This window comes from Ptychodera flava, chromosome 15 (genome assembly GCF_041260155.1).
Source record: "Ptychodera flava strain L36383 chromosome 15, AS_Pfla_20210202, whole genome shotgun sequence".
Lineage (NCBI taxonomy): Eukaryota > Metazoa > Hemichordata > Enteropneusta > Ptychoderidae > Ptychodera > Ptychodera flava.
Window position 1 is genome coordinate 4,229,671 of NC_091942.1, and position 14,285 is coordinate 4,243,955.

A 14,285-nucleotide genomic window follows, 5' to 3' on the forward strand; every position below is an offset into this window, starting at 1 on the left:
GATTATTGGACCTGATTTGATGTCTATTACAAGAGGAAAGTCAAGACTATGTAGAAAGATTCAACCAAATATAATAAAAAAACTCCACTTTAATTTATTTGAACTCACCAAGGGTAATTTGTGAGAATTCTGAACACTTGGATGTAGATTAAAATTTAATAGTATCAATTCAACCATTAATGAAATCTCAATAAATTCATCTATCTGTATCGGTGTCTGTGATGTATATGTCCGCTTTCACGTAATTGAACATCTATGCACGTGTGCCATTTTCCATCTTCCATTCCATCTGCTACTCCTATTTTTCTTAATGAACCGGCGAGCATTTGACACTCTTCTATGATCAGATCAAGTGTACAGATTTACTTGAAGAGAGAAATCAATGCAGTTTTGTAGGCAAGTTGTCAAAAATGGAACAGCTCCGTGAAAATTTAAAAATAATCTATTTTATCTCAAAAAAAAAAACTGAACGACGAAAATGTGAAGGAAAATTATGCTGTAACATAAAGCGACCGATATTGCCAGCCGAGCTTGTCTGTAAAGGCAACCAATGTTTACAAAGGTCCCGCTGGCAAGAACTATGAATGTTGGGAAGCAAATTTGAATTTTTGCCGCAAAACTTATAAAAGTGGTCAGAATTGGTTAAGAAATCACCAAATTCCAAATTGTACCTTAAGAATGGAAAACTCTGCCAATTTACAAAAGAAAACATGGCTAGAATTGTTAATGGAGATTCCATCACTTGCCATGTGAGCATCCAGGTCATTGACATGGACAAGAAAATTAGGGCTAAAAAGAGGCACAAAGGCAAAAGAACTCTAGGATTCCACAGTCGCGTTTCACCCACATGTAACTTAGTTCATAAGTTCGATTTTAATTCTTTTTCAGTAAATATCTCTGCATTTATTTTTTTCTATGCATGACGAGGCAACAAATGCGATTAAGGGAAAGCTCCGTGATTTGAGAGCACTTGTTCAATTGTTTTGCTTAAAACTATATCCAGTTATGTATTCCTCCAATCCCTTTTTTTAAAATGTGTTACATCACCGGAATTTGGGCATTTTTTATTCAAATAGCTAACGTGTTTCCAATAACATTATGTATTCTGAATATCCAGCGAGGGACCTCCATACAAATGTTGGCTAAGAATTGAAATTCTCCAAAATATTTGTCGGAAACAACAGAGTACAATACCGGAGTAAAGTAATCGATATAAAAGAACACAAATCTTTTGCCATGATCCCGGTGTTGTGGAGACAATTTTGGATCTACTCCGGCGTGCTTCCGTTTGCCCGTCCGGCTGTCCATGCATAATGCAATTATCGAGTGACCAATGCTGGTTTAGGTCCACCCACAAGTCCATATATGGTCAAGAATTTGCCCTCCTCAGGTATCTATAAAGTGCAGCTTGTGCTTTCACAAATCATACTCCAACATTTCATCTAACAGTTAAGGTGAGTAGCTTTTTCTTTGTTTTCACTTTGTTTGTTTGTTTGGGCTTTTTTTACACGAGTAAGCACAAGTACCCTTGCCAGAATAAGAGAACGAACGCATTCTAACCCCACCGGGTTACGAGAAATGATATTCGACTTGCTTCAGGAGTTCATCTATTTGGAGATCATCGCATATTACGCTCAGATGAAAATGATAATATATTAAGGACCAACATCGACCATAACTATCATATAACTTTAAATATAGCGTTCAGTAGCTCGACTTTGACTCATTTTGACACAGTTTCAAAATTTATCCTTACCTTACGAAAATGCAAACTTGCAGAACGACACTATCCGTTCAGGTGAAATGTTGTGCCACATGTTTTATGAAATTCCACAGCAGAAAATTTTTTTTAAATACAACAAGTACTAATATATGAAATATAGTATATCTACGTGTAGAATCTTTTACGTATTGTATCTAGCAATTTGTTAAATTTGAAATATAATTTCAATATTATCCTTTAATATCTAGCACAGCTGATCAACATGTGTGACGACGACGTTGCTGCTTTGGTAGTGGACAATGGCTCCGGTATGTGTAAAGCCGGTTTCGCCGGAGACGACGCACCCCGTGCTGTCTTTCCTTCCATCGTAGGGCGTCCACGTCACCAGGTAAGGAGTTTCTTGGTTCATAAAACCATGATGGCACATGGGATACTGCCATAAAACATTGCCGTGCTTTTTTCTTCTATCACTGCCTTTAATCTTTTTACTTATAGAGCAAACCTAGCGTCAGACCCTGACGTCAAATCAGCCTATAGATTCATTTATCTGGTCAGTGCACGAGTCACACTACCATGCAACTGTGACAATCCTCCCAATGCATATATGCAAAGATGTTAGGCTGCACAGCAATGGATGTAATATCAAATCCAAACTTGTGATGGTGCGCGGGGGAGGGGGAGGGGTTCTACCAGTTTGAGATGGTAGGGTGGAGTACCTTGGATACCGATGACAAATGGTTTACTGAGCAGAATAATCTCCAAACAACGGTAATCGACCTGCATCATCCACATGACCTGGTTAGGTAGGCAACGGGGTTGCCGTTTTTTAGTAACGTTATGGTCCGAACCAACACAGCCAGCAAAGATATTTGACATGAAAAACTTTGTATATCGAAAAGAAGTATATCAAGAAGACATTTCTGTGTACAGGTATATCCACTACTTCCCTGTTTGAGATATTTTGTCATCTTGTTGTAGACATACTATGAAAGCCTTAAACTATCTATAACAAATGACTCCAAAATAGTTACATGTAACACTTGCGTCGCTTTTTACGAGCTTGATTGGATCCTTATACAATTCTGTAAACTTTTGATCGGGTTCGAACACAACGTACGGCACCCAGTCACCCAGTCACAACAGTCAAAACTGCTTGGCCAAATCCCCAGCCTCAAAAATCACTCACTCGTAAAAAGACGGAAAACGTACATCGCACCGAAATTATTGCGGCAAAATTAGTTTCAATTGCACCATATAAAGTACAAGGAAAAGGTTATCAGTACGGGAGAACAATCAAATGACGAAAAAACTAAGCGTTCGAAATTTCTGCAACACAGTGAAAACTGTGTCGTTGCCTTTGTACGGGAAAGTGTATGTTTAAAATCCATATGACAAACAATGCTGATGTGTAAAAGGGAACGAAGTAATTACCTCATCGATAGGGGCACGCAGATTTGCACCAGCCTCATTTGAGTGTCTGGAAATGGCATCTATGAATATGCATAATAGGCAATAACATTCAAATTTTGTTTTAGGAATACTAGTAGTTGTTTTGAATACTATAGCAACAGTTCAACTTCCGACAACCGATTTGAGCAAATTATCGTTTTAAGGTGAAGTTGAATTCAAATTCATTATCAGATTTCCGTACCCAAAGCTCTCTTCAAGAGGAGGGCGTGCGAAGAGATTCGAGATAAATTTAATGAGTTTGCTTGCGGGCGTATATTTTAATTGTCTTTGCGTCGTATTGCCATCGATATCAATACTGATTCTTATGAATAATACTTGTCAACTTAAAGGCCCTTTTGGCGATCCCTGGGATCGCCTTTGTTCAAGTCTGTAAGAGGATTATGAAGGTGTGATATCCTTTTGCTTTCCCTTTAAATTGTAATTTAGTGGGTAAATTCTCTGATGAGACAATCTGGTGCCAACACTGATCTTTAACTAGTCCAAAGTATTGCTTGCCTATGTCTGTTTGAATCACTCTTACTAGAATAATCTTTAGTAATGTTATGAAATCTTATAACAGACATGCGTATTCATAAATAGAGTGTTTTTTTGTTCTAGGGTGTCATGGTTGGTATGGGTCAGAAAGACAGCTACGTAGGTGATGAAGCTCAGAGCAAGAGAGGTATCCTTACTCTGAAATACCCAATTGAACACGGTATTGTAACCAACTGGGACGATATGGAAAAGATCTGGCATCACACTTTCTACAATGAATTGCGTGTAGCTCCAGAGGAACATCCAGTTCTGCTCACGGAAGCTCCCCTGAACCCCAAGGCCAACAGAGAAAAGATGACACAGGTGACTCTTTTGTCAAATTATCAATGCCATAATCTGTAAAATATCATCAAGTTATTAGGTTATGAATTTTTAACAAGTAGTAGAAAACTAGCTGAGCAAATTGAGCAGGATTTGATTATCAGCAACAACAAGATGAACAACAAGATGAAGATCGATGTAAAATATCTCAATAAGGATATTACAGCCTTCTTAACTGACCTATGCATAACTTTCAGATATTAAAGTACATTGTGTTATAAATTTTAAGGTTTTCACTTTTGGATATTCGCCGTAGGAATGGAAGCTTATTTTCGATCAAGCGGTTGGACAGCCTAGCATAGCTCGTCCATTTTCATAATGCATCATTTATGAAAGTGTGCAAAAATCTGTTTCTGCACTTCAAGGTTTTGCTACAAGACCAGCAACGTATCAGGGTTTTGCAATAAGACAAGGCCAGCAACTCTTGGAAATTTAAATTACGTCATTTCCCCATTGCAGATTATGTTTGAAACCTTCAACTCACCAGCCATGTATGTAGCTATCCAGGCTGTACTGTCCCTGTATGCCTCTGGTCGTACAACTGGTATTGTGTTGGACACTGGTGATGGTGTATCGCACACAGTACCAATCTATGAAGGTTATGCCTTGCCCCATGCCATCATCCGTCTGGATTTGGCTGGTCGTGATCTCACAGACTACCTCATGAAGATCCTGACAGAACGTGGTTATTCATTCACAACCTCAGGTATGTAAAGGTAGATTTCATAATTGAAAGAAACAGTCCAGAAATGATAGCAAATGCATGCTATTCCGTTTCTATGAACGCATTGAAACAGTCTGAAAAAAGTGGTGAAATAGTGGCGTAAAGACATAAGAAACCTGAAAAACATGCACTATAGAAAACTACTTGAATGACCAACGACATTCATATGCAAAATGTTTGATTACTTAAACATCTTTCCCAACCTTTTTCCCTTGCAGCCGAGAGAGAAATTGTTCGTGATATCAAGGAAAAAATAGCCTACGTAGCTCTAGACTTTGAACAGGAAATGCAAACAGCTGCTTCAAGTTCATCACTAGAAAAGAGCTATGAATTGCCTGATGGTCAGGTGATCACCATCGGAAATGAACGTTTCCGCTGCCCAGAGTCACTGTTCCAGCCTTCATTCTTAGGTAGGTCATTTCTCGGCTCATCAGTCAAATATCCAATCTGCACAATCAGTATGACGTGTCAAGCTAATGATGTGTGTATGTGTGACCTGACGCCTGTGTGTGTGACCACCATCGGAATTGAACGTTTTCGCTACCCAGAAAAGCTCTTCCAACCCTCTTTCATTTGTTAGCATCTCTCGTTTATCTCGTCTTCTTGATTAAGTCATATTGTTTGGGACTTAGAAGGCAAAAAAGTTACTTTTTCTGCTGCTACGATGGGCATTTTTGGTCCCAAAGGTGGACGACACACCATAAGCTATCTCTCCTAGACAAAATACTCACTTTCAGAACTAGCTGTTGACGTACTAGTTCAGTATAAGCAGTTTTGAACTGCAACTACAAAGGGTGAAGTTTCTTTTTAACTTAATTATCACACAGGTATGGAATCCGCTGGCATCCATGAGACCACATATAACAGTATCATGAAGTGCGACATTGATATCCGTAAGGATCTGTATGCCAACACAGTTCTTTCTGGTGGTACCAGCATGTTCCCAGGTATCGCTGACCGTATGCAGAAGGAAATCTCTGCTCTGGCTCCTCCAACGATGAAGATCAAGATCGTTGCCCCACCAGAACGTAAATACTCCGTCTGGATCGGTGGCTCCATCTTAGCTTCACTGTCCACCTTCCAACAGATGTGGATCAGCAAACAGGAATATGACGAGTCCGGTCCATCCATTGTCCACAGAAAGTGCTTCTAATATGACATATCTGACTGAAGGACTTGACAGGACTTGTAGGTCAAGTGCTTCCAAGAACTTGAAACGCCATAATCAGCTCGACAACTTAGGACGCAACATATATGACAAACAATCCCGAACATGCCTCATGACAGGAATGAAATTGGTATAGGAGTGATACCTTGAAAATCACTCGGTATTTAGACGATTCTTCTGTAATTGACGTTTGACTACAATTCCGCTAACACTCGGTATGCAGCCGTGTGAATACCTCAATCTGATTCCACTGCTGACTACAGTAAACGACAATACGTGGATCCTGAATTTGGTGCTATATCTATCCCGGGTTACTGTAAATTTGAAAATTTAAAGATTTTGGAGAAGTGCAAATAATCTTCTGAGATTACTTTGAAATTTAACATACAATATTAAGGTCACGGTGCATTTAATGAACACATCAAGAATCGGACAGTGTTTTCCCATTTAAACGTCTCCCTATGTTAATGCTAGAATTAATTAGATTCACCTGTAACATTATTTATCATTTAAAGCAATAAATGACGAGATATGACAACTCTTATTCTATTCATGTCTTGGTTCTCTGCATTTTTGGTGACTTCGGGTGGCCAGAAGCATTCGATCGCCACGTTCTACGGTTACCAAACCAAACCGAATAATAAAATCTATAGAGAGCTTGATCCTCATTCTTCAGCGACTTGTGTAATGAGTTTCTTCACAAAGGAATTCGAAGGAATTGATGGGAGAAGTGTTTCATATCTTTCCTTTTTGTTACTGTGGCTGATAAGTTTATATGTACATGTCTATCACGAGTGATTACCAATGAATATTCTCAACGAATTACACATTCAAAGAAAAGTGAAATTAGCTTTGCCAAATCTGTGTATCCACAAAGAATTATTCTGTTTTTACACTTGTTTATTTCGAGGAGCGCGGGGGCACCGATCTTGTGTAAAAATAGTTTCGTGCAGTTTGCCAGGATTTGTCGGGGTTCTATATCTCTGTTCTCTCATCAAATCAATTTTGCTAGGAATCTTCACTATTAGGATATGACCTGGCTCAGTGTTCATCTCGCATCCAGACCTTAAATTTATGCCACTGTGACACGTGATCCTGGTTGGCAGCAAAGTTAACTCCATCATATTTGATCTTCTTCAGACCGAGCCTTTCAATTCGCACCACACTTTTGTTAGGGGAAATTAAATTGTGATGCCACCACGTCTTTTAACTTGTCTAGCAAAACGATCGAGAAGTTCTGGCATTGATATCTATAAAGAGGTTGCCATCGACTAATGTCACTCAGTGACTCTGTAGGTCATATTCCGGCTTTAATTCGCTTTTCTAAAGTTTCACATGCTCTAACTTTTGATCGAGTGCTTCTGTTTGATGTCCCACTTATAAACTGATGTCATAATGCTGGTCAACTCAGCTGTTTCTTGTACTTGTCATGTCTAATGTCTAATTGTTATCGCTACGAGATGAAGTTCGCTCATAACTGGACACAGTCATTGAACAACAGAGACAGATTAGCAGTTTGCAAGAACAACTAAAAATTGTAAATTTATCTAGGGCCAAACCCTAAAAGGGCTCTAGAAATTGTCCTTTGAAAGAGAAAATTTGAGCATGTTGCTGAGTGCTGAAAATGATATCTTACAACGTACTTATATAGAAAATACAACTTTCTACTGGAGTTAGATTGGCGATTTTCGGAGCTTAAATCAGCACAGATTTTCATAGTAAAAGCGACTAATTCAAGGCTGTTGAAATGTTTTCCCATTTTAATCGTACTTTATCAGCAAATTAGCAATTCACCTGGTGAAATTACAGTAAAAGGGGCCCTTTTACCAAAAACCTGCAATTTTTGCAATTTTTCACCAAAATGATGACATGATACAAGTTTATTTTATTTCATGCAAAGTAAAACATTAACCAAATATTGAGGAAACACTATAGCCACGCATTCTTTGTGACCGTGTGCTAAATGTTCTGTTGTATATTCAAGACATTTCGTTTTGATTATTTCTAAACAATAATAAATTACTACACCCTCGAGTATTTCTATCAGTTTTCTGTGTCCAAGAGAAATTTTTAAAAAGCAATATAAATACATTTCAAATGTCCAACAAATTTGAAATTCGCCTCCTGCCATACTATTTGCCATATATCCTAGTCTGCTATAAGCCATCCATGTCCATTGTGAGCCCGGTGCGTCCATTTTGGCCTGCCAACATCGACTGTATATTGCACGCTGTGCATGCTTTTTGAGGGAGGGAATCATCACTTTGTAGGTCAAGACAAAAGCAATTGTATCTTGCTTCATTCACATTACTACGCCCACTTTGTCAATACAAATCACAGACAAAGAACTCTATTTGTGTCATTAGTATGTCAGCCAATGTCCACGACGTTCCAAGGTCATGGAATGTATGTACCAGCGTAGGTATCACTTCCCAGCAGCAGTTTTATCATCTCTCCTTGGCTTTGCCTTTGAAAGCACTCACGCTACGATTTTAGTAGGGATCAACAGGCTGTATCGATTTTCAATATTCGATCTACACAGCAAGTAAACTGAAGTATGGCACAAACCATGTTAGATATTAATGTTGACCTAGATGTGGCCCTTCGTGGTGCACTGTTTTTACTGTAGGCTGTGATTACAACAAGGGAGAAATTGCACGTGTGAAAATTTTGAGGATAAAAGAAATTTGTGACTGGACGAAATCAGGGTCAGTAAGGCCTGTTGAAGAGGCATTTTTCATCTGGCCCAAATATCTTATTTATGTGTTGTACTTTGCACAGATAAATTACTGACTTTCTCATGTTTCCGTCATAATCATTTTGGAACCATTTGCTCCTTTATCACTCCTTGATTTTAAAATATTATGGTGGTAACTATTTTCTTTCTTCCTGTTGACATTGTGATGCTAACGTCCTAAAGCAAACCTTTGTTAGAAAGGCCTTGCAATGGATAACAATTGGCTGTTGTTATCAGGATCATGGATCGAGGTCTGTGACCATATAAGGTAATTTTGTGGATTCCTTCAAATATGCACCCTATTCAATTGGTGACATAACATAGAGCGATACCGTCCATTCCAACGCATACTAACCAGTTTTGAGGGCCATTTTTAATGTATGACCAAAACATAAATAAATAAATGCGATTACAGAAAGGCGATATGATTTCAGACAATTAGCCCTCTCCCTTTTTCATAAAAAGAACAATGTAAAACATTTTAAGGGCTAGGGTCACGGATAAGGTCAGTGGACGAGTGATTGCGTGGATATAATTCCACAATGTGTTCAAATACTAAGTCCATAGTTCTTTTCTACTCATCAGAATTTCTTTTGTAATGAATAATTACATGCTTTTGTCTTTCCTTCTTCTCTAGGACAACCCACGTTAATGAATATGCCACATTTCATTACGTCATAATACAAACATTAATAATATGCTAATGCCCATTTATTGGAAAAAAGAACTCATCCTAAACAATAGATAACATTTGTATACAACTCATGCAGGTGCTTTATAATGCTAATTTATTGATTCTAACTTCGCACATTTTATGATGTTATGTTTTGGCATTCTCTTTCAGAAATTTTCGGGGTACCAGAATCGATCGTTCATTTTCACATGATAGATGTTCAACGGTGTGAGAATTAAAATGGCTGGAAGGCTTGAGTGTACTAAGTGCATATTACAAGGGAAAAGCCAAGGCCATATAGAAAACAACAAATCTAGTAACAAACAAGCTTCAATTTTATTTGCAATCACCAATGATAATTTGTGAAAAATCAGAAACACTTGGATGCATATGTACATTTGTATTCCCCCTCTCCCTGACCATTAATGAAATCTCTATGAATTTATCTGTATGTGATCTGTGATCTATAAACAATCTGTATCTGTGATGTTTTTGTTCGCATTCAAGTATTTTTACATCTGTGTATGTCTGTCATTTTCCAACTTCCTTTTGAGATTTTCCGGTACTATTCTTGTTTTTTCGTCATGCAAACACGCGAGAATTTCACACTCTTCCATGTTCAGATCAAGTTCACAGACTGACCAGGAGTGAGAAGTTAATGCAATTTTGCAGCCTGGCAAGTTGTCAAACATAAAATCGATCTATGAGAAATTTATTTTATATTCTGAAATTTGTACTACTGAAAAAATCTAAACGAGGAAAAATTACAAGAAAAATTAAAGCTGCAAGCAGCGTTGGTGGGGCCCAAGCGATTAAAATGGTTTCCAATTCTTGGACCGATTATATTATGTGCAAAATTTTAGCTTAAAAACAGTCAAGTTCTTGTAAAGAAAAATTTTGAACATCATCTCATATTTATCTGTTTCATGCAAAATACAATATGGCGGTAAACCATGTGAGCGATCCAATTGCCTTTCACAAACCTGAAAGAGCTCTCACTAAGAATGACAAAAGTGGAATTTTACTTCCATCAGTGTTTTAGTTCTGGAGAAGACGATTTTTAGAGATAAATTGTGATTTTCACGAAATCAAATGTGGCGTCTTAAACTGAGCACGGTGACCTACCAAAAATTTGTTTCAAAAGTACAAGACATATATGAATTAGATGCTACTCAAAATTGACATTACTGGAAGGTTAAAATATTCCATCAACTAAATGTATTCATCTCTGAAATTTTGGGCGTAATAATTGCAAATTTGGTTAAAAAATAAATAATTAGTCATAAATTTTCTCATTTCATCTTTACTGTTCAAAGTTTTACTTTTGTATAATTTTATGACAAGACTGTGAAAATTTAGAAAATCTAGCATGGTGACCCCCTCTTTTTTTCTTTAATATTTGATTATTCTCATATGCCAGAATTCAAAAATTTCCATGTGTTCTTCCTTGTGTTGCTCTCTGGCCTGATCTTGTTTAGGTAATGTTTCACTTTCATGAGCGTCATTTGACGCAAACTCTTCTTCAACGACCATGTATATCGGAGTCAGAGCTATCTCTGTCACTGCTCACGTATGCAGTGACAGTGACACTACAGTAGCAGGGCGGTATCTGATAGTGACAGTTGCCCATAAGCAGTAGCTGTAATAACTTTGATAATTTTGACACTACTTTTGTTCAGTTTATTATACAAGTGCGTTCTTGTTCTACCCCCTAGAGCATGTTGAACTGTCCAGTATTTAGCGTGCTAGCACAGCCTGTGTATGTATACCACGCATCAGTGTTGACAACTGACTGTCACTCTGGACTCTAATTAAACTATCACCTAAATACATATTTATATATACAGGCTTTGTCGACAAACTGAACATTGTGTGGTTGAGCATGCTGTAGGGAGACAGCAGGAAACTGTAGTTGACATATTGGATAGATTGCAAAAAGCATCAACGGTTGCAGCTTCTGCCCTGTTACTAGGCTCAAGTTAATTTTTTTTACGACAATCACACATGTTTAGATTTTTTCGAGATAAAAGTCATGGAATGTGACAAAGTGGTTGTAGATTCTGTTAAATTATCACTAACATTACAACATTTGAATGACATAAAAATGGTATTCATTTTTCATTAAATTAGCCTACACACAAAAAACTTGGAATCGGAAAATGTAAAACATAAAAGGGAACCAATAAATTTTCAAGTGTCCGCTTACAGGTAGAGCAAAATTTTCAAGTCCCCCTCTACTACCCCGAAAATTTTCGATTCCCCCTTGCTGAAAGAATTCCTCCAGCCCCCCCCCCCCCCCTAACCCTTTTTTGTGAACGCAGCCTTAGTAACAAACCTGCAATCGCTATCATTGCTGTACTGTACATATCGCGCTATAACGGCACGAAACCTGCTTCAGCATACCAGTTTTTCAAACGAATTAGATATCCATTTTCATAGCAGTTCAAAAGTAAAATACTCTCAGACTTGAGAAATGTGTGCATTTTAGACTTTCGATACATTTGCTTTACGCTTGAATTTAGCATGGAGCTTTGGTAGCTCCATGAATTTAGCAAGCGATGCTCGGAAAGCGCACAGCGTATCGATGACACTTGGGTCAGGGGTCATCACCAAAAACGTCAGTGCGTATTCACGGCCAGCTTGAATCATGCCACGGATCGCGGAAATCACAGATCATAAATCCAAATGTTCATGTCTATTACTTAAACAGAACCCTAAAATATAAAACACATAATGTTATGATATGGAATAACTTTTTTTGTTTCACTGACGGTCAAATATCGCGACAAGACTTGCGCATTTGCACGATATGAATGCGGAAGTACGTCGACTCGGAAGACGAGTGAGCGCCTTTTTGACACATGTGTTGATGACGAAGGTGGAAATCTTTGAAAGCTCATTTCAGGTGACCTAAAAGAATAGCAAAATAGCTGCTTAAATACACATTAAGATCATCCCCAGGGACATGTCAAGTAAAGCTATCAGACAAGTAGTTTTTTGAGAATCAATTTTTTGACCAAAAATGGCAAAAAACAATTGCAGATGTCATTATTATTTCAATATATATCATATTAAAATAATCCCTTGAAACCTGTATACCAAATATCAAAGCTATCACACGAGCAATTTTGAGAAACAAATTTTTTGACCAAAAATGGCAAAAATTGTCAAAAAATGCAAAATTGCAGATTTCATAAGACTTTCAATATATCACATTAAGTTCATCAGTAGGAACCTGTATACCACATATCAAAGCTATCATACCAGTAGCTTTTGGGAAACACAGTTTTTGACCAAAGATTATTATTATTATTTTATGTATAGTTCATTGCACGAGTAGGTGTGCTGTTACAGTTTTAATCACCACACTTATGGTCAGGAACTTGTAAACATCACTCGGCCTTCGGCCTCGTGATGTTTACAAGTTCCTGACCATAAGTGTGGTGATTACAACTGTAACAGCTCACCTACGAGGTGCGATTAACGACTTATACCACGAAAAACAGGCCAATCTTCTCTAAAATTTGAAAATTACTGTCAATAAATCGTCTACTTTTGATTTGAATACTCACAATGGAATGGAGTGACCCATTGTACGTCGAAAGGTTCACAAAGGTCATTGTGCACCTGGCATGCGAGTTTGGGAGAATGACCTATCCCAGACAAGTAGGACAAGGGCTCTGGTCAACCGCAAATCTGCATTTGAATAAGGGCTACTGGGTGGTATAATGCACCTGTGTAGAAGGAAACTATTTAAGTCTGATAAATAAAATGGCTTGCCTTACTCTATCTTGTTGGCTATTGGCTAGCGAGAAGAAAATTCAATCTGTAGATGCATGTGATTGCCTCGTGGATGCATCAGGCTTTTAATACCATTTTCGTGTTTTCGACTGGTCAAGATGGACCTTGTCAACTTGTCTGATCTGATGACCCAAGATACTTCCTAGAGTTCCATGGACGGCCACGTAAAAACAATCAAAGTGGATTTTACATGGGTAAATTGCCCTATAAAAGCAGCCGCTACTACGGAGCGCATAAAATCCACGATGTGTACTTCAACTTATAAAAAAATACTTGGCGATGATAACACCGGACGGGATTGTACTATCGATGACCCTTGCCAACGGATAATCAAGTTCTCCTGCCAGAAAATATACGTCTTTACACAAAGCAAATGTGCAAGATGGCTTGGCCAGACTGCCAGCACACTGGATATTCTGGCAAGGTAATTTATTCTTTTACTAAAATATTTATACACAAAACGAATTCTGTAAAGTTATAAAATTAAATTCATTGACCAAAACAATTTGTTGTGTGTGCGGCAGTATCACAGAATTTCTTTCGACTATTCCACAAACGTTACAAAAAGGCTGTACTTATTTCCATGATATTTGTCACATATGTCTTGTGTTTGATAATTTCAGGTGAATGCGGCAACATCTCTGTACCATCAGGGATTCGATGAGCAGCTTATCAAAGAACAAACAGGTCACAGATCAGATGACGGTTTACGCGCCTCAAATGTATGTCTACTGCACAACAAAAGCATGTGTCGAATATATTACTACCACCTCCATCTAGTGTTAAATCAGAGGAATCTGTAAGTAAACCAGTTTCTCAAGTTACGACAAAACAATGTAACAAAACAGACAAGATTGGTCCAACCCAAGAAGACGCCGAATCTAAAGATGGACAGTCTTCATCAACAAATCATGTTGCTTACATTGAGCATGGTCAAAAGAAAGTTAAAATTGAATTATAAAATATGATGCTATTATAACATATCAGTTGAACAAATTGTCTTCATTTTGTTATTGAATGTGTGTGAATGCTTTAGACATCTCGACTAGACCTATTGTTCTCTTGCAAATTAGTAATCAGTCATACTTTTTTTCATATTTAAATAAGTAATCACTACACTTTTATTGATACGAT

At 37.7% G+C, this 14,285-nt stretch overlaps 1 protein-coding gene across 2 annotated transcripts; it reads left to right on the forward strand.

The window, feature by feature from the left end:
* The first annotated feature begins 1,264 nt into the window (after positions 1–1,264).
* On the forward strand, positions 1,265–6,489 carry LOC139150945 (actin, non-muscle 6.2). Of its 2 annotated transcripts, none has more exons than XM_070723428.1 (6): positions 1,265–1,454; positions 1,972–2,111; positions 3,791–4,030; positions 4,508–4,754; positions 4,991–5,182; positions 5,600–6,489. In XM_070723428.1, the coding sequence occupies exons 2-6, from the start codon at positions 1,986–1,988 to the stop codon at positions 5,923–5,925; spliced, it is 1,131 nt and encodes a 376-aa protein (XP_070579529.1). In that variant the 5' UTR covers positions 1,265–1,454; positions 1,972–1,985; the 3' UTR covers positions 5,926–6,489. The 2 variants fall into 2 exon arrangements, with proteins under 2 accessions (XP_070579529.1, XP_070579530.1); XM_070723429.1 differs by having other exon boundaries at positions 1,436–1,454; positions 1,977–2,111.
* Positions 6,490–14,285: the final 7,796 nt, after the last annotated feature.

What these genes read in the sequence shown, in the direction of transcription:
- LOC139150945 (XM_070723428.1), top strand. Translation starts at nt 1,986, where the DNA reads ATGTGTGACGACGACGTTGCTGCTTTGGTAGTGGACAATGGCTCCGGT. An exon ending in TAGGGCGTCCACGTCACCAG is followed by an intron (nt 2,112 to 3,790) that starts GTAAGGAGTTTC and finishes TTTTTGTTCTAG; the next exon opens with GGTGTCATGGTTGGTATGGG. An exon ending in GTTCCAGCCTTCATTCTTAG is followed by an intron (nt 5,183 to 5,599) that starts GTAGGTCATTTC and finishes ATTATCACACAG; the next exon opens with GTATGGAATCCGCTGGCATC.